General features: G+C 45.2%; 2 protein-coding genes across 7 annotated transcripts in view; one reads left to right on the forward strand and one right to left on the reverse strand.

Moving 5' to 3' along the window:
- Positions 1 to 4,358, reverse strand: part of pus10 (pseudouridine synthase 10) — a 24,736-nt gene extending 20,378 nt beyond the window's left edge. The window contains exons 1-2 of one of the 6 annotated variants that reach the window (XM_015977111.3): positions 4,252 to 4,356; positions 2,055 to 2,138 (exon numbers count right to left, since the gene is read on the reverse strand). The gene's annotated coding sequence lies outside the window, so the exon portion shown is untranslated. Of the gene's footprint in view, positions 1 to 2,054; positions 2,139 to 3,342; positions 3,362 to 4,118 lie in introns of those variants that run through there. The other 5 variants (XM_070553584.1, XM_070553583.1, XM_015977109.3 and 2 more) reach the window with 5 other exon arrangements.
- A 181-nt stretch (positions 4,359 to 4,539) lies between these two features.
- Positions 4,540 to 15,039, forward strand: cct4 (chaperonin containing TCP1, subunit 4 (delta)). Its single transcript, XM_015977114.3, has 13 exons — positions 4,540 to 4,847; positions 6,011 to 6,063; positions 6,129 to 6,218; positions 10,262 to 10,370; positions 10,441 to 10,705; positions 10,782 to 10,914; positions 13,124 to 13,263; positions 13,355 to 13,451; positions 13,805 to 13,915; positions 13,983 to 14,113; positions 14,351 to 14,585; positions 14,664 to 14,777; positions 14,906 to 15,039. The coding sequence occupies exons 1-13, from the start codon at positions 4,730 to 4,732 to the stop codon at positions 14,918 to 14,920; spliced, it is 1,611 nt and encodes a 536-aa protein (XP_015832600.1). The 5' UTR covers positions 4,540 to 4,729; the 3' UTR covers positions 14,921 to 15,039.
- Positions 15,040 to 19,775: the final 4,736 nt, after the last annotated feature.

Raw genomic sequence — 19,775 nt, forward strand, 5'->3', positions numbered from 1 at the left:
GACATGGAGGAGAGGGAGCATCAACAGATAGCAGCAAGACCCACGGGTGATCACACGCCAGTAAAAGGCCCAATCCAAAAAAACTGAAAAATAAAGCTACCGGGAAACAGGTGAGCAGTGAAATATCTATGAAGCCCTGCTGGCCTTTACAGAAAGATCTGAAGAAAGATTTGACCTAAACAAAAATCTGGTAGCTTTTGTCCTCAGGATAGAGGCAAATACAAAGGCAACTGACGAAAACAAAAAGGAAACAGACAAGCTCAAAACAAAGATGGAGGCTTAAACGAAGGAAAACAAAGAACTGGAGGAAAGACGTCTGGAAAACTCAAGATACCCAAGAAGATGGGACCTCAGACAACTTGGCCTGGCAGAAAAAGAGGATGAAAATACACGGGAGAGCGACTGGCATCCAGACGAGAGTGATTCCTGTGTCCGTGGAAAAGCTGCAGCTCATGGTGGATACAGTACATCGAATCAGGAAGAAGGGCGACGCTGCAAACAACAAGCTGCCAAGACAGATCATCATTCAGTTTAGCCTGAGGACGGTGAGGGATGAAGCGTGGAGGAAGTCCAGGGAGGCCAGGGTCTGCAAAGAACTGCACATAAACTTTAAAGAGCACTTCTCCAAAGAGGATAGGGAAGCTCGGATCAAGCTGTGGCCCAAGGTGCTGGAGGCTCGGAACAACGGCAGAAGAGCATTCCTGAGAGACGGGTTTGCTATAGCAGATGGCAAAAGAATCGACCCGTAAGGTACATGCAGAAATAATACAAGTGGAATGGCGTAGGTAAATCTGGAGGTAGGTAAAAAGTTCTGGTTCCTAATTAAATTTAAAAAAGAAAGTTTTTTTTCACAATGACAATCTGAATCCTGTATTTACAGGATAAGTAGGACTTTATGCTTAGTCCCGCTAGAAACAGGTCTTCATTTTTCTAGAGAATCAGAGTAGAAGGAAAAAGCTTCATTTGTTCTTGTGTTTTCTTGATCTTTTTACCTTTAAATGTTTGTTCAAATAAGTTCTTTAAATGTTTGAGGCTTAAAAAACAAAGTGAAACGCAAGGCCGTTTTTTTATTTCGTAAAAGAAATTAAGGCAAACATTTTGTTTTTACAAGAGACACGTTCCAGTAGTGATGATGAAACTTTCTGGAAACATCAGTGGGGAGATAGTATTTTCTTTTTTCACATGGTGCTGCTCACTCGGCGGGGGTAATGATTTTATTTAATAATTTTGCTGCCAATGTTATTGATCATAAAAGAGATGAAGAGGTTCATGGTAATAGTAGAGTTTTGCGAACAAAAGCTCCTTCTTATTAATGTATATGGATACAATAATAGGTCTCTAAATAGAAACATGATAACAAATTTAAGTAAATGAATTCAACAGTGGAGAACTACACATAGCACTGATCAGGTTATAACAGGAGGTGATTTCAATTTGGCACCTAACTCATGGCTGGATAGGCAACCACCGAGAGGGAATCAACCGGAATACGACGGTATTCTTTGTGATTTTAGTATGTCAACTGATTTGCTTGATTACTGGAGGATGACTAACTCAAACATGAAAAAATATACTTGGTTCGGTCCAACAAACAACAGATTATGCTCAAGATTGGATTATTGGCTTGTCTCTCAAAAAATAACTACATATATAACTACACGTGAAAACCAAACAACCCCACTTACGGGTCATTGTTTAATAAGTCTTTCATTAGTTGTAATTAAACAAGAAAAGCAGGTAAACATTTGGAAATGTAATAACAATTTATTAAAGAATGGGGAATTTGGTATCCAAGTTAAAAATATTCAATTAGAAATTAAAGATATGGAGATGTCGAATGTAAGTAAATGGGAATGGTTCAAATTTAGTGTTAAACAGTTAGCTATAGAAACCGGAAAGAAAATATCGGCCTTAAGTAGTAGTAAATCTCGGCCTCATAAGTAAAAAGAAAAAAATAATAGAAACAAATCAATTTAATAAGCGGTAAGCTTGATGTAACCACAGAAGAGGCAGAAAGCTTAAAATCTTTATAAAAACAATTAGATGATTTATACCTGGAAGAGGCGAAAGGTGCATATGTGAGATCTAAAGCAAGGTGGATTGAGCAAGGGGGAAAAAATTCATCATATTTTTATAGCCTAGAGAAAAGAAGACAAACGAAGAAAAAGATAACCAAATTAAACAAAGATCAAAACATCATTGAAAACCCAACCCAAATAGCTAAAGAAATTCACTTATTCTATGCTAACTATGGAACATCTTAGGTGTGTTCTTGCTGTGTCGCTTCTCTAATTCCATGCTGTAGTTCTTTTTTAAAACACAGATCAGTTCTGTTTACCTGTTTTCCCGCTACGTTTTGGCTGCAAACTTAACTAGTTGCTAAACTATACAAGCAAAACGTTTCGAAAGAGAATAAAGAGATATTTTTGACATGATTAAAGAACAGGTAAAAAATTGAATGAGGAAGATAAAAAAGTGTTAGAAGATTTAAATTTAGCTGAAATAGAAATTGCTCTGAAACAAATGAAAAATGGCAAATCGCCTGAATAGATGGCCAAACTATTGAATTTTATAGGATGTTCTGGCCAGATATTAAAGATATGTTACTTAATGCTTTTGTGGATTGTTTAAAAAATGAGCAATTATCTCCAACAATGAAAACAGGTCTAATAACTTAACTGCCGAAACCAAACAAAAATCTGTTTTTGTTAGATAGCTGGAGACCCATTACACTTCTGTGTAATGATTACAAGTTACTAGCCTTAGTACATGCAAACAGCATCAGGGACATCTTAGCAAAATTTGATGAAAGTCTGTCAGCGTTTATTAAAGGTAAACAAATGTATAACAATATAAGACTAATATTAGACATGATTGATTACCGATCCTTTATTAACACAGAAAGTTTGGTATTATTCATTGTTTTTTTTAAGCATTTGATTCAATAGAACATGACTTTTTACTTAGAACTATGGAACTTTTTGGATTTGGAAACAAATTTTGCAAAATAAATAAATTATTTTATAATCAGATTTATAGTTAATTTCTCTCAACCCAGGTATTACCCCTGGAATAGATGTATCCTGCGGAATTAGGCAAGGTTACCCACTTTCTCCAAAATGATTTATTCTTTGCACGCAAATGATGGCTCACCTTATTGTGAATCATCCGGACATAGAAGGCATAAACATATTTGATACAGAATTTAGGATAAGTCAATTTGCGGATGACACAGTAATTTTTTGAAGGATAAATCAATATTGGAGAAAGCCCTAAATGTGATTTCAGTTTTTTCAAAGGCATCAGGTTTGAACCTAAATCTGAAGAGATGTGAAATTGTACCTCTTTCTGATTGTTTGGAAACCAATATGAAGACAATTCCAGTGAAAGGAGAAGTTACGTATCTGGAATTTACTTAAACAAAGATATTAAAATTAGAGAGACAGAAAATGTGAAAGATCAAAATGATATGATGTCTAGAAAACTGAATCATTGGTTAATAAGAGATCTTACAATTTTTGGACGGAATTTGTTATCTAAATCAGAAAGCGTCTCAAAGATGGTCTATCCATTATATTCTTTATATATTACATCGAAATACCACCTTCATAAATGTAAATGGCGTAATGAAAATCCTTCCTTAAACGTCCTAAAGGTTGAACTGATATCACTGTATACATCTTTAGCTCTTTTAAAAGACTCATGCAAGGATGCTGACCAGATATGTGAACATATGAACCAGTACTTATCCTTTTAAAGAATGCGTCAAAACTTTGATAACCAGAAAGCTTTTTTTTCATAGAACAGATTCACACTGCTTGAAATTTATTCGAAATAAGTGAGAATATGGCCTTGAAAATGTTGGGTTTTTTTCTTTTCTTTATGGCAGTTGTGTGTGCGTGTGTGTGTGTGTGTGTGCGTGCGTGCGTGCGTGCGTGCGTGTGTGTGTGTGTGTGTGTGTGTGTGTGTGTGTGTGTGTGAACATTGTTTTGTTTTGTTGAATTGTAAGAGATCTTTTAGTTCTAAATTCTGGTTTAGAGCACAAGCGATGTTGTACTGTCGTTTCCTCGTGATAGTTTGTATGTATGTAAACTAATAAAAATTAAATTAAAATTTACCTGATGCTACACGAGCACGAGCCACTTCCCAGCTGAGACAGCTAACTAGCTAACAGGAACTTGATATTTACGTTTTGAACATTTAAATGAGGCGACAAAGTACGCGAAATGAAAACGTATGAAACGAACATACCTGTAATAGAAGGGCTTAATTAGCAAGCATAAAAAGAAAAAATATCTGAATCGATTACCAGCGACTCAGGTCGCCTTCACGCCTGCGTCAGTCGCGTCAGACGTAACGAATCAACCCAGATACCAACAAGAATATTGAAATAACATTTTATATTATGTTTTATTTTATTTACTAAGCATACATTTATGGTAAAAAAAATGTATTAAATTATAATGTAATGTAACACATTGCTGATGATTTGCTTCAAACTGATCATCGACGCTTAATGCCTGATACGTCATCTAGCTGCGTCAAGCCGTCACAGCCGTCTCCCGTTTGCTCTTTCCGGCTTCAGCCGCTGGGTTCTCTGGAAGTTTCCTTGTGGAGACACCTCAATCTGAGTCCATCCTCGGCCGAACCTTGCGGTTTTAGCTACGGGGCTCCATCAGTCCAGCTCTAAAGACTCTAGGTAACATTTACCATTGTGTATTAAGGAGCGATGCCCGAAGCTATGGCGGCACCGAAAGCCTCAAACGGAGGCAGAAACAAAGGAGGGGCGTACGTGGACCGCGACAAACCGGCCCAGATTCGCTTCAGCAACATTTCTGCTGCCAAAGGTAGGCTGGGACACCGATGGGAACTGATGGTAAAAGGCCGTAGAGCCGGTCAGTTTACTCCGTGTAACTGTCATCTTCGGTGTTCCTCAGGGTCTCAAACGTGTTAATTTTATTTTGTGTAAATTGTGTAAGGCAGACGAACCCTTAAGCGTTGTCTGTGCTTCTGATGATGGATCAGTGTGTAGTCTAGGGCAGGGCCCCTGGGCAGAAGGTGCCCAACGACCCCGTCACCACCACCCACCCCGCACAGGAACTGATGATTTACGGATCAGATACTAAATGGGAAGTAAACGGCCCCTGAAAATGTTTTCTTCTACATAGGAAATAAATAAATGTCAATAATATAATTAATATTAATCATTTAAGATTGCTGGTGTTCGTTGTAGAAATACAATTTTTGCACTGATACAGGACTGGGGCTGGGCAATTAATCGATATTTTTAAAATATCTCATTTTAAACAAGAAACATGACTTTATATCGCCATATCTCAGCTAGCCACTATCTGTGATAATCAGTCACTGAAGGTTTCACTCAGGCAGAACTTTAATAGTCTCCTACACCTACCTCCTGCAGCAGCTTCTGATAGAAAACAGACGGTGAAACTCTAGGATAGAAAATCCTGACAGATCTACGTCACCCTGTCACTAACATTCATGGACTCACCCATCTGGACTCACGACAGGGAAGGCTGTTGCTGGTTTAGTGTCCACGCCTCAGCTAGTAGAAGCTAACTGTTAGCATTAGCAACTCCACCACACAGCAGAACTCCTCCGGGCTTGTGTTATTTGTGGAGATGAAACATCAACACTACACATCGGTAGTAGAGTGAGTTTTTCTAAACAAACTCTCTGAAAAGGAACAACAGATATTTCAGGGGTTTAAACCCTTTTATGGAAAGTAATTGTGTCTTTAATCAGTAACTTATAGAATGTGTGTGTGGTTTATCTGTGTTGATACAGATGGGAAATCAGTTCATGTGAAATAATCGTGAAACTGTGATTATTTCTCAGACTATAATCGTACCAACATCTATAATCATTGCAACCCTAGTGCTGATTTTAGTCATCCTCTTCAGCTAAAGCCCTGGATTTCTAGATGAATTCATAATTAAACCGTCTGGTTTTTGAGGAGTGGGTCTGACATCATCTCTTTAATTGACAGCTGTTGCTGACGCCATCAGAACGAGTCTGGGACCCAAAGGGATGGACAAGATGGTGTGTGAACAGACACGGTCTGATCTGCGCCTCGACGGGATGTTAATAACTGTTCTGTGCTTCAGATCCAGGATGAGAAAGGTGACGTGACCATCACCAACGATGGAGCCACCATCCTGAAGCAGATGCAGGTGCTCCACCCTGCAGCCAAGATGGTAACAAGCCAAACACACTCAGTTCTTCTCCTGCTTTAAGAGTAGTGTTGCAAGGATTAGCCGGTCTGACTATTAACCACGTTCTGAAATGCTGTGGATAACCCACTGTAAAGGTGTCTACAACACCACATTAGCGGGCCAAAGTGAACGTGAACGATGTGTGCAGCAGAACCAGTATCAACAACCACCGGGACCGCTCCTCGCCCACCTAGGAAGTGCTTCAAGTCTCCTGTGAGGGATAGTTTAGACTCCCAAAGTTGCTAAAAGAGAAATTCAGAACTATGATTGTCCATCTGCAGAGCTGGCAGAAAAAAGTTGCAACACTCCTAATTTATCATCTCTGTCATCATCACGCGGACAGATTAGCTCCAGCTGAGTCAGATTAGGTTAGTGACTGAACAGATTAACAGTAATATTAGAACAATCCAGTGAACAATGGTTCATACTGTGTTGCTCCATGTATGGCAAGCCATTTTAATATTTAATCAGCTACACCTCTTTGTAATTCATGTTCTGCATAACAATAATATAATTTATCCTTGTCCAGATAATATTCTTACTGATGAAACTAGAAAAGATATCAACAAGTAGAGATTTCATTCATCAGTAATATTCATAACAACAACTGCACTAGTAGGAAGTTAGCATCTTACTTCATGGCGGTGTATCCATCCTTCAGAGCTAACGCTGACCAGCTGTCAAGTTTTTGTCTTTTTACAGAAACTCTAAACAGGCTCTAAGCCAAATGTAATTAAAGATGTGGAACACCGAAAAAACATCTTTGATTATTCCTAGGGCTGCAACTAACGATAATTTTCATACTCGATTAATCTGTCGATTATCTTTTACGATTAATCGTTTATATATGCATATAATCTTATTTACCAACTATGACGGTTAGGGATGGTCGATAAATCAGCATCAGTATCGGACGATGTTAGTCATGTTTTAACATATCTGTGCGATAAATGAAACCGGGCCGATATTAACAACCGATATTTTTTCCATCTGGTCTCCATTTGTTTGCCTGTTGTTGTTTTTTTTTTTGGGGGGGGGGGGGGGGGGGGATTGTTTAGCACACCTGCCAACCTGTACGCATTTTGCGTAGCCAGTACGCCATTTGGCATCTATTTACGCTGGTACGACTCACCCCTCTAAAACTACGCTAAAAGTGGCGGATACGTGAGTTGAGTTCTGTGGCAAATATGCACGTCTGACAACACGACTCAGCGGCGTGGTGAAGAAGTTTAAGCCAATCATCGTAGAGAAGCAGAGAAAAGCTATCCTGCCTAACCCACAGGTCCTTCTAAAAATTTTGCATATTTCATCCGACCAATAACAGAAAAGTGTTTTTAATACAAAAAAGTCAACCTTCTAATAATTATGTTCAGTTATGCACTCAGTACTTGGTCGGGGATCCTTTAGCAGAAATGACTGCTTCAGTGCGGCGTGGCATGGAGGCGATCAGCCTGTGGCACTGCTGAGGTGTTCTGGAGGCCCAGGATGCTTCGATAGCGGCCTTAAGCTCATCCAGAGTGTTGGGTCTGGCGTCTCTCAACTTTCTCTTCACAATATCCCACAGGTTCTCTACGGGGTTCAGGTCATACCATGGTCAGTAAACCATTTAGCAGTGGTGTTGGCACTGTGAGCAGGTGCCAGGTCGTGCTGAAAAATGAAATCTTCATCTCCATAAAGCTTTTCAGCAGATGGAAGCATGAAGTGCTCCAACATCTCCTGATAGCTAGCTGCATGGACCCTGCCCTTGATAAAACACAGTGGACCAACACCAGCAGCTGACATGGCGCCCCAGACCATCACTGACTGTGGGTACTTGACACTGGACTTCAGGCATGTTGGCATTTCCCTCTGCCCAGTCTTCCTCCAGACTCTGGCACCTTGATTTCTGAATGACGTGCAGAATTAGCTTTCATCTGAAAAAAGTACTTTGGACCACTGAGCAGTAGTCCAGTGCTGCTTCTCTGTAGCCCAGGTCAGGCGCTTCTGCCGCTGTTTCTGGTTCAAAAGTGGCTTGACCTGGGGAATGCGGCACCTGTAGCCCATTTCCTGCACACGCCTGTACACGGTGGCTCTGGATGTTTCTACTCCAGACTCAGTCCACTGCTTCCGCAGGTCCCCCAAGGTCTGGAATCGGTCCTTCTCCACAATCTTCCTCAGGGTCCGGTCACCTCTTCTGGCTGTGCAGCGTTTTCTGCCACACTTGTTCCTTCCCACAGACTTCCCACTGAGGTGCCTTGATACAGCACTCTGGGAACAGCCTATTTGTTCAGGAATGTCTTTCTGTGTCTTACCCTCTTGCTTGAGGGTGTCAATGATGGCCTTCTGGACAGCAGTCAGGTCGGCAGTCTTACCCATGATTGTGGTTTTGAGTAATGAACCAGGCTGGGAGTTTTTAAAAGCCTCAGGAATCTTTTGTAGGTGTTTAGAGTTAATTAGTTGATTCAGATGATTAGGTTAATAGCTCGTTTAGAGAACCTTTTCATGATATGCTAATTATTTTAGATGTTTATCAGTACATTTCAGACAATAAATGAACTTTATCACAATATGCTAACTTTTTTAGAAGGACCTGTATGTGGCGTTTAATTCATCCGCACCCTGCTCGCCCACATCTTTTCCACACAGTTGTCCTTTTCCGAGTGAGAAACGTAGTTTTGGGTTTGTGCTGTTTTCCTCTGGGCGGGAACATTCTTCTAAACAGACGTGCTAAATCTGGCTAGCACAGGATACACGACACAATAACATCTAGTCAATCAGCCGTAGAACACAATGAGCATTAAATGAGCTGCAAATATAACTACCGTAATTTCCGGACTATAGAGCGCCTCAAAAAAAAAGGTTTTCTACACACACACACACCGCACTCGAACACAAGCCGCGGCGCAGCAGCCACATGCAGGTCTCCAGCGCACAGCGCATGTACGGCCATAACACAAGATGATTAGACAGAAAGACGCTACACTGAGGTTTTTCTTTGTTGTTTTAATTCATCAAAACGAGTTATAAACACGGGTGAACGTGCCTGCAAGTGGAGAAAACAGCACTGATAGCATTCATATTTCTGGATGTTATAAAATAAAAACAGCTCTGACACGTTATTACCGGTAATCTGCATGTTTAGAAGAAAAGAACAGCGCTGACACAGCATTAATTAGCCCTGGATGGTTAGAAAATAAAACTGCACACAAAACATGCCTGGTTAGTAAATTAAACACACCTGCCTACCAGAAGAAGTCATTCGCTCTCATCTTCCTCCTGCGCACTAAAGCCATTAAAGTCCTCTTCTTCAGTGTCGGAGTTGAACAGCCTCAGAAGAGCTTCGTCACATACCTTTTCTGTGTCGCTGTCCGTGTTGCTGTCATCATCCCCGGGTGAAGCTGGCTTGAACGAGATCTTCCCGCTGCCGTCTCCAGCGCCGAACCGTGGATTCATTCATGCCAAGCTTACGTGCGGCAGCACTGTTTCCCTCCTGTACTGCCAGATCGATGCCTTCAGCTTAAATGTGTCATCATATGAACTCATACGTGTAGTTACCATGATGAGGGGGTATGGATGTGAAAAACATTCCTCGTGGTGCCGGCTGCTTGCACGTGCTAAATTAAAATGGGCACGTTCTTCCATTTCCACTTTTGACTTCCACCTGTTTACTTTCTGCTGAAGCGCCCCCTGCAGGTGGAGGAACATCTTCAGTAAAGGTGCACTTCATTATAAGCCGCACGGTTCAAAGCGTGGGGGGAAAGTAGCGGCTTATAGTCCGTAAAATACGGTAATATTGTCCAAACCCAGAAGTCACACAGTGATCCGTGTTCTAGTGAGGGACCGCAGCAGAACGCCTCCAGGCCTGCGGAGGTAGAACCGTAACAAGACACTTCCGGGTTACCTTGTGTGATGTGTGTGTGATTTATGTGGTTAGACTGATGCTACGTCATTATTTCTCAGACTATAATCGTGCCACCAACATGTGTAATAGTTGCAACCCCACCCATGAGTTTGATGTTCATCTGGACTGACCTGTGTGTTGTTAGCTGGTGGAGCTGTCCAAAGCCCAGGACATCGAGGCTGGAGACGGCACCACCTCTGTTGTAGTGATTGCTGGAGCGCTGCTGGATGCCTGCTCCAAACTGCTGCAGAAAGGTAAGGCCAAGCGCCAGAGGATTAGTTTGTTTGGGGGTGGTGTTCAGATGGTGTTGTTCTGGTCGGTCAGGAATCCACCCCACCATCATCTCCGAGTCGTTCCAGAAGGCTGTGGATAAAGGCGTGGAGGTGCTTACTGACATGAGCCGGCCAGTAGAGCTGAGCGATCGCGAGACTCTTCTCAACAGCGCCACCACGTCGCTGTGCTCCAAGGTGGTGTCGCAGTACTCCAGCCTGCTGGCACCAATGAGCGTGGATGCCGTCATGCGGGTCATCGACCCCGCCACGGCCACTAGCGTCGACCTGCAGGACATCAAAATCATCAAGAAGCTGGGGTGGGTTGTCCTTCACCAGCTGGGCCCCGTGACAAGTGTGTGTCTTTGCTGAACTGTGTGTTGTGTTTTGGAGCAGAGGGACCATCGATGACTGTGAGCTGGTGGACGGCCTGGTGCTGACCCAGAAGCTGGCCAACACTGGTGTGACCCGTGTAGAGAAGGCAAAGATTGGCCTCATCCAGTTCTGTTTGTCTCCTCCCAAAACGGATGTGAGTGGCTCAGATGTGAACGTGTGCTTGGTCTTTAGCTGCGGTTTCAGGAGCACCGGGTCCATGTGAGCTTGTGCAGGGCATCGGTCCAGTATTCTGTCCAGGCCTCTGTCGATGGGTTAGGGTTTAATGGTGTTTCAGTGAAACGAGACCGGTCTGCTGCTGCAAGTACGGAAACAAAACGGTCATGAAAGGCTCGGTGCTGGTCCCCACACAGCTCCTGTTTATAGCTCCTACGTATTTAATGGAAAACATTTACATCTCAGCAGCAGTGTAGGTTCATGTTAACGTGGCAGCCACGTTTCCTGCCACTAGGAGGCAGTAGACGCAATCAGTGAACTCCCTCACCTTTGTGTGAAATTTGCTGTTTTGAATCCAAAATGGATCAGCTACGTGATTCGTGCAGATCCAAAGAGAATACACGTAGGGGGTGTGCAGCGAGGCTGGCTCTCCCAGTTTAACCAGTTACAATATCCTCTTCTGGGGGGATATCCAGGAGGATGTTTCAGACGCGACAGCTAGGCAAGAGAAGAACGAGTTACAGCACAGATTAGAGATGACGCGGCATCAGAAACAGTTCATGTAGAGGCGGGTGAGTACATGAGGGTTAAACAACACTGGGGCTGGGGCAGATCTGAGCTTCCATATGTGAGCAGCAGAGGACAGCACCGGTGTTGAAACGCGTTTCTGCTCCGTTCTGCACCGCCCCGGCTGCAAAAACGCGTGCGCTCATTGCTCGCTCCCGCGGTGCGCACCAGGCGCTGGGATCCTCACAGAGGACATGCTAGTGGAAACCTTGAAAGAGAGGAGTCGTAGCACAGCGGCGGGTCCAGGATGCAGTTACTGACGCCCTGCCAGAAGACCTAATCCAACACTGCAAAGCAGCCAGCTGCTTGTTTTACATCATGAACACATCTGATTGGTTCAGTGACGAGTCCCTTAGTGAGGCTAAACGGACTCTAGAGGTGCTACACAAGCCCAGACGCTCTAGTCCTTTAAGGTCATTTAATGTCCGTTTGTAGATCGTCACTTTCACACATTTCTGCTGATGAATTAATCTAAAATACTCTAAAATGTGATGAGCCGTAAGAACCGGTTACAGCCAGAGTTCCCATCTCTAGAACCAGGCTGACGGATTGATGTTATGATGGATGACCCGCACTTGTACAGCGCCTCTCAGAGGAAGGACTCCAAAGTGCTTCACACTACAGTGCATCATTCATCCATTCACACACTGGTGGTGATGAGCTACGATGTAGCCACAGCTGCCCTGGGGCGCACCGACATGTTCAAGTCAGCTGGGAGCAAACTTAGTCTTCCTTTGAGTTAGGTGTTTCCTCCTGGTTGGCGTGTCAGAGACCATGGATATGAGCAGATAGGTGCTGCTGAGTGAGGGGAGACACTGCCTCCATCGCTGCCTTATGCTTGGTTACAGCTCAGTTTTTAAGTTTTGTTTAAATATAATCAATAACCTGTTAGAAGCACCAGGATGTGGGGAACCTGCTCCTCGCTGTCGGTCTCATCCTCAGAGCCGGGGACGAGGCTGAGACGTGGCTAAACATGTCTCAGCAGACTTGTAGCAGAAGGTAAGCTAAGGCTTTGCTGCTCTGAGATAAGCAAGAATCAGGTGTGTCGGAGCAGGGACACGTAGAAAACATGCAGCCAGCAGGTCTGCTCCAGAAACAGCCGTTCAGGTGGAGAGATGTGCGTGTTGGCAGGTTCCTGTGAATCTCCCCTGAACTTCCAGTAATGGAAGCAGCCATCCACAACCATGGACCAGCTAGCATTAGCATTAGCCGTTAACTCTGGATCCCGAAGCTAGGAGCTTCTATGGTGGGTTGTGTGTGCTGGTTTCCTCCACAGCTCCTGGAGTACCACGCCGCTCCAGTAGATGTGTGCAGACGGTGGGTTAGGGTTAGGTCTGTAAGCACCAGAGCAGTCCTGCAGGAAGGCTGCATGGACAGATGCTTCCCTTCAGCTTCAGACTGACCAGACTGCTGGTGGCGTTTCATCTACTGCATCTGGACTCAGCCAGGTGTCCTGCTTTAGCTGTGTGTGGGGGTCGTAGAAGGGGTGTTGACCTGCGGGGGAGGGGTGAGAAATAAACTGTTCAGTGTTTTTTTATCTCGTATGAAAAGTAAAACCCAAAGTGAAATAAAGTTTGATTCATGAAGATGTTCCCTTTTCCTGACCTCTGTTTGGGATGCAGATGGACAACCAGATCGTGGTGTCGGACTACGCCCAGATGGACCGCGTTCTGCGGGAGGAGCGGGCTTACATTCTCAATCTGGTGAAGCAGGTCAAGAAAGCGGGCTGCAACGTGCTGCTCATCCAGAAGTCCATCCTCAGGTACTGGAGCTACCGAGACCGGGCTCTGATCTTCTGGTTAGTTAGACACTGAAGTGATGGGTAAACCTGACCATAACCCCTCCTGCTGCAGAGATGCACTAAGCGACCTCGCTCTGCACTTCCTCAACAAAATGAAGATCATGGTGGTGAAGGACATTGAGAGGGAGGACATTGAGTTCATCTGCAAGGTGAGTTGTTCCCAACACCTTCCTGGATCCCTGCTGGGACGGTTCGGGACAGAGCAGAGATGGAAGGCCGCCGAACCCAGACGAGTCGCGCTGAGTCGGTCCTGGTGGCGCCGCGGCTTTAGAGAGGACCTTGGGATTTATGAGCCAGTAGCAGAGTCTAGTGTGACACCGCCCAGGAGGACAGGAAGCTTTTATGAACTTCAGACGCAAGATGTCGCGTCTGCAAGGGTGTCGTGTTGGCCTGATCCACCGGTGGTAGAAGCATTTAGACCTGAGGTTCAGTTAATGGAACCAGGAAGTGTTCCTCCTGCTGCTTCCTGTCTGCTGGGGTTTAAGCCTCTCCTCTCCTTCAGACTCTCGGCACCAAGCCCATCGCCCACGTCGATCACTTCACTCCAGAGATGCTTGGCACAGCAGAGCTGGCGGAGGAGGTCCACCTAGACGGTTCTGGCAAACTGGTTAAGGTAAACTCGGGACAGAAGCGCTCACTCAAGCAGAACTTCAGCTCTAAACCTTGAGTTCTTGTGTCAGATCACCGGCTGCAGCAGCCCCGGGAGAACGGTCAGCATTGTGGTCCGAGGCTCCAACAAGCTGGTGATCGAGGAGGCGGAGCGCTCCATCCACGACGCTCTGTGTGTGATCCGCTGCCTGGTCAAGAAGAGGTCAGTGGCCCCTCCCTCTGACAAAGGCGCTCCTGCTCGGGCTCTTCCTGCAGGAGCGTAACGAACAGAGGAACAGAACCTCAGAACGCTCCGCTCTGATTGGCTCCTGTTGGTCTCAGCAGTTTGGCTGGAGAGCGTTCTCACACACCACCCTAATAAACAGCAGTCCATCTTTATGATCTCCTGATGCACGCGAAGCACATAAACGCTGAGTGTTTCTGTCAACGCCTCCTTCAGGGCTCTGATAGCTGGAGGCGGAGCTCCAGAGATCGAGCTGGCTGTCCGTCTGGCAGAGTACTCGCGAACCCTGGCTGGGATGGAGGCCTACTGTGTGCGGGCGTACGCCGACGCCCTGGAGGTGATCCCCTCAACGCTGGCTGAGAACGCAGGTCTGAACCCCATCTCCACGGTGACGGAGCTCAGGAACAGACATGCACATGGAGACAAGATGGCCGGCATCAACGTCCGCAAGGTTGGTCAGTTGTGGATGACTGGAGGATGTTTGTGTGACCCTGCAGGTGTGTGGGTAACCTCTACCTGTTTGAGACAGGGAGGAATCTCCAACATCCTGGAGGAGCTGGTGGTGCAGCCTCTCCTGGTGTCCATCAGTGCTCTGACCCTAGCTACAGAGACGGTCCGCAGCATCCTCAAGATCGATGATGTGGTGAGTTCCTCCCGTCCCCACGAGGGTCCGCTGTGGACGGACGTTCCCGTGGTGACCTTGGAGGACATCTAGCTGTGCTGGAACTTGAACCATCTATCACCTCTGAGCAGATTTCTCTCTCGTTGCAGGTGAACGTCCGATAGGTCTGTTCAGAGGAGTCTGCTGTTTCTGCGAGGGATCAGGCGGCACCAGTCAGCTCACACTTCCACTGTAGTTGTTACTTAGCATCGTTCAATAAAAAGACTTGATGTTTGACGCTCCAGCCTTTGCTGTGTTCAGTGGTTTTTACTGAAGGGCTGAAGTCAGCGGGTTGCAGAGGAACAAGAGGGAGCCTGGCCTGGAAGTACCAGAATGCTAAGCTAACATTAGCTATTTATGAGCAGATCCGGTCTGAGAACTGAAGCAGCTTTCCGGAGTTTTCCCCCTTCAGAAATGATGTATGATTTGTCAGAAATCCGTAAAAGGGATGATCTCATCATGTACTGTGATGTAACGTAACCACGCCCCCTAGCTCCGACCAGAACCAACCAATAGCATTAGACTACCTCTTACATGCTTCAGATTTAAGGAGTACCTCGGCGGATCGGGCCCGGATGTAGGCATGGGCAAGGAGAGGCACTGCCCCCCAAATGCAATGACTAGAAATCCCAAATTTGAAAAGATCTGATGAAAAAGGAGTCAGAGTGATATCTCTCTCTCTCTCATTCGAAGTAGCTGCTGATTGGTAGATTCATAGGGAGGGTGTGGCCAGCCACTGCACTTCGTTCTCTGTCTGACTCGCTTCACGCTGGTGATGGGAATTCCGGCTTTTTCGGCTCCCAAGTGGCTCCTCAGATCTTCTGTTAGAGTACATTTATAACCAAAATAATGCTAAACTATGTAAAATGATTTACTAATGTAAAAAATGCAGTATATGAAATATTTATCATTTCTATGGATTTAATAACTGAACACTAAGAAATATTAACTTTCTGACGGCTGGCGCTCATTTTCTCACCGTCGCACTCTCCTCTCTCGCTCGCCCTTTTCCTCATTCCCTCTCGTCTCCCTCCGCCTGCTGTGTGTCTGAGTCTGATCCTCCCTCTTCCCCGCCCTACTGCTCTGTGTGTGGACAGTCTGGACACGCAGTTACACATGCTGACCAATCGCCTGTGGCTTTCACCAAAACGGGGGGGGGGGGGGGGGGGGCTCCCAGTGACGAGCCGGCTCCCTCATTCACTTCATAGAGTCGGCTCTTAGAGCCGGTTCGTTCGCGATCGACACATCACTACTTCTCTGTCACTAGAAGTCAGGTGAAGAGGCAGCTGGAGAGACTGAACAGGAACAAGCTACAGGTCCAGATGGTGTCAGCCCCAGGGTACTGAAGGCCTGTGCAGAGCAGCTCTGTGGGATTCTGCAGCACCTCTTCAACCTCAGCCTGGCCCAGGAGAAGGTTCCAGTCCTGTGGAAGACATCCTGCCTTGATCCAGTTCCAAAGAAAACTCGCCCATCAGTCAATGACGACTACAGACCGGTTGCCCTGACATCCCACATCATGAAGGTCCTGGAGAGACTCCTGTTGGTCCACCTGAATAAGCAAACTAGAACATATCAGGACCCGCTGCAGTTTGCTTATCGCCATGGAGTTGGAGTTGAAGATGCCATCATCCAGCTGCTTCAACCAACCCACTGTCATCTGGACAAAGCAGGCAGCACTGTGAGGGTCATGTTCTTTGATGTCTCCAGTGCATTTAACACAATCCAGCCTGATGTACTTTGCCAGAAACTCCAGAAGACACAGGTGGGGGCCTCAACTATCGCCTGGATTAAAGACTACCTGACAAACAGACCACAGTTTGTGAGGCTGAAGAACTGCACATCAAACCAGGTGATCAGTAACACTGGAGCACCACAGGGGACTGTACTCTCACCATTCCTTTTCACCCTGTACACCTCAGACTTCCAGTACAAGTCAGAGACCTGTCATCTACAGAAATACTCAGATGACTCTGCAGTTGTCGGGTGTATCAGAGATGGACAGGAAGCTGAGTACAGAGAGCTGGTGGAGCGCTTTGTGGCATGGTGTGGAAACAATCATCTGACCTTGAACGTGAACAAAACAAAGGAGATGATTTTAGACTTCAGAAGAAACAGGGTGGAGTAAAACACCGTTTCCATCATGGGAGAAGAAGTGGAGGTGGTTGAGGAATACAAATACCTTGGAGTTCACCTGGACAACAGACTGGACTGGAGAAAGAACAGCGAAGCCGTTTACAAGAAGGGACACAGCAGACTGCACTTCTTGAGGACGCTTAGGTCCTTCAATGTCTGTAGCAAGATGCTGCAGATCTTCTACAAGTCTGTTGTTGAGAGTGTAATCTCTTCAGCCATCGTCTGTTGGGGTAGCAGCATCAGAAGCAGGGACCTGAAAAGGCTCAACAGCCTAATAACAAAGGCTGGTTCTGTTCTGGGGACGACTGTGGAACCGCTGGAGGAGATAATGCAAAGAAGGATTCTCCAGAGAATCAAGAACATGATGGACAACCCTGAGCATTCTCTTCACAAGACTGTCCGACAACGGAAGAGTGTCTTCAGTCAGAGGCTTCTTCAGTTTGGCTGCAACACTGACCGCTACTGGAGATCCTTCCTGCCAACAGCCATTGTAATATACAACAACTCTTTGATGACTTGATTATTATTATTATTCTGAGCTACTACAGCAATCAGTTTCCCTCTGGGATTAATAAAGTATTGTTGAATTTGAATCCACACGCTCCCAGACAGTCAGCAGCAGAGCACAGAGACGCACCGTTGTTATCTGAGCTCAGCCACTGGTTGAAGTTTTCTTCTGTCGGTGACTGGAATTGTTTGGTTACTCTTTCTCAAGGTTTTTAGTTTGCCTCGTTCTCTTCTTTAATTTGTTTTTGAAGCAAGCAAGGTGAACGTCCCAGTCGTCATGGTTCTGGTTCACGTACTTTCTGAGAGCACGCTTAATGTTCTGGTTGGTCCTCTCATCCTTTGAGTTGTATTGCAGAATAGATAAAGAAGCACGACTGATTTCACATGAGTTACTCAAGGTTAGATATCCAAATGCTAACCAGCCCGTTGGTCTGGGGGTGGTACGCACTGGAGACCGCATGTTTAATATTCAGCATGCTGAAAATGCTGTCGTTGAGCTGCAGTGGCATGAGCAGACTTGGTCTAAATACATCATCTCAAACGTCAAGGTACGACTAACACTTTCACAAATTTTACCTGGTTCACAAACTCCTTTCCTTGGTCAGTGATGATCTTCCTCACCATGCCAAACATGTATAACTTAGACATCATGACTGCAGAGACCTCAGCAGCAGTCTTAGACTTAAGAGGTTCTGCAATCACCCACTTGGTATACAGATCGGTCATGGTCAGGACATATCGGTTCCCTAGACGTGTTTCTGGGAGTGGTCCAATTAAATCCATGCCCAGCACCTCCCAAGGTTCTTTACCTGCAGGTCACAGAACTTATCAAGTGAAAATTTAAAGCTAACCTTCAGCAGACAAGCTTATTAACTTGAAAATTAAATGTAAATAGCTTTAAGATGTACCTTGATGGGATGTAATGTTGGTGCCACGGTCTTGATTGGGTCATTCATCTGGCAGCGATGACAACATCTGACCTGAAAGGCGTATTCCAAACAGTATGTCTAGGAAACCCTAAACCAGTTGATGTAAATTGATAACAAAATAAAAAGACAGAAACTAATGTTGAAATGTAAGTGATTATATAGCCTACAGATGTTTTAGAAAAAATTATGACGACCTGATTTAGCTTCTTCACTCAGAAAAGGCCATTACCCATTCACCGATGTCCTGGTTCAATGTTGGCCAGTAATAGCCAGCAACAACCCTGTTTCGGGTACCTCTGACACCATTGTGGTTCCAGGGTTATTGTGGCATTCCATCCAAACAGACTTCTTCTCCTCCTCTGACATGACTACCAGGCGCATGCTCTGCATACTGGGGCCAGTGTAGAAGAGTCTGCTGTGTGGAACAAGATAAAAATGAAAAAAAGATGAGAGTTGCTGACTAAAGTAAAATGAAATGTCTGACAGATATTAAAGTTTGAGATTGCACCAATATAGTAGCCTAGTGAACTAGACCAAATTCTTGCTTTGCAAAGAACGGTCTAGGCACGCTCCATTGGAACCTCCGCAGCTCCTACCAGGACTCTGGCTGGCCAATCACAGCTCTCTAGAGGGGTTTCAAACACAAAAAGAGCTGTGATTGGTCCATAATGGTGGGCCAATCATAGTGCTCTATCTGCTTAGTGAATGAATCACAGAGCTTTATCCGCTTTGTGGGCCAATCAGGGCACTCTATATGCCTGGTGGGTGGGATGATGCAACAGAGTGAAACAAGAGTATGTCACATTCATTGTCCAGTAGCATGCGGAGATCATTTGAAAGACAACGGTAGAACCCGCCCCACAACCGAGAGCTGTCTATGGAGCATGGCCAGACTAAATAATACATTTATTTAGTCTGGCTTGCCAGGCTAGCAATATGGTACATTTACCTCCAATTGCAATTATCTTTAAAAATGTATGTAGGCTATATCAGAATCAGAAATAATTTTATTGCCAGCGCTCCAGCGAACCAGAGCATAGGAACTTGACTCCACAGAACAGCCTGACCAAGATTACACACACACACACACACACACACACATATAGACAAAACAGATACAGTCCTGAATGGACAGCTGAGAGAGACAGATGACATTCCACACCTTCCAGGAATCGAGCATATATCCCGCTGCGTGTGTCCCGTGAGGGCAAGTGGGAGCCCCCTCCTCCGTTCTCATCGTAGAAAAAATCTTATCAATCACGTTGAATGACCAATTAATTAAATCCATTTCTGAAAAATAGTGATCTCCAGAGGAAATGCAGAGAAGCGCTCTGTAGTCAGACGGGACAAAAAGAGCCTTGGGAGAAAAAGATAAGGGAGCAAAGCAGAAGCGACTGTGCTCTGTGAGTGC

Source organism: Nothobranchius furzeri, chromosome 7 (assembly GCF_043380555.1).
Source record: "Nothobranchius furzeri strain GRZ-AD chromosome 7, NfurGRZ-RIMD1, whole genome shotgun sequence".
NCBI classification, from domain to species: Eukaryota; Metazoa; Chordata; class Actinopteri; order Cyprinodontiformes; family Nothobranchiidae; genus Nothobranchius; species Nothobranchius furzeri.

What these genes read in the sequence shown, in the direction of transcription:
- cct4 (XM_015977114.3), top strand. Translation starts at nt 4,730, where the DNA reads ATGCCCGAAGCTATGGCGGCACCGAAAGCCTCAAACGGAGGCAGAAAC. An exon ending in CTCCAAACTGCTGCAGAAAG is followed by an intron (nt 10,371 to 10,440) that starts GTAAGGCCAAGC and finishes CTGGTCGGTCAG; the next exon opens with GAATCCACCCCACCATCATC. An exon ending in ACATTGAGTTCATCTGCAAG is followed by an intron (nt 13,452 to 13,804) that starts GTGAGTTGTTCC and finishes CCTCTCCTTCAG; the next exon opens with ACTCTCGGCACCAAGCCCAT.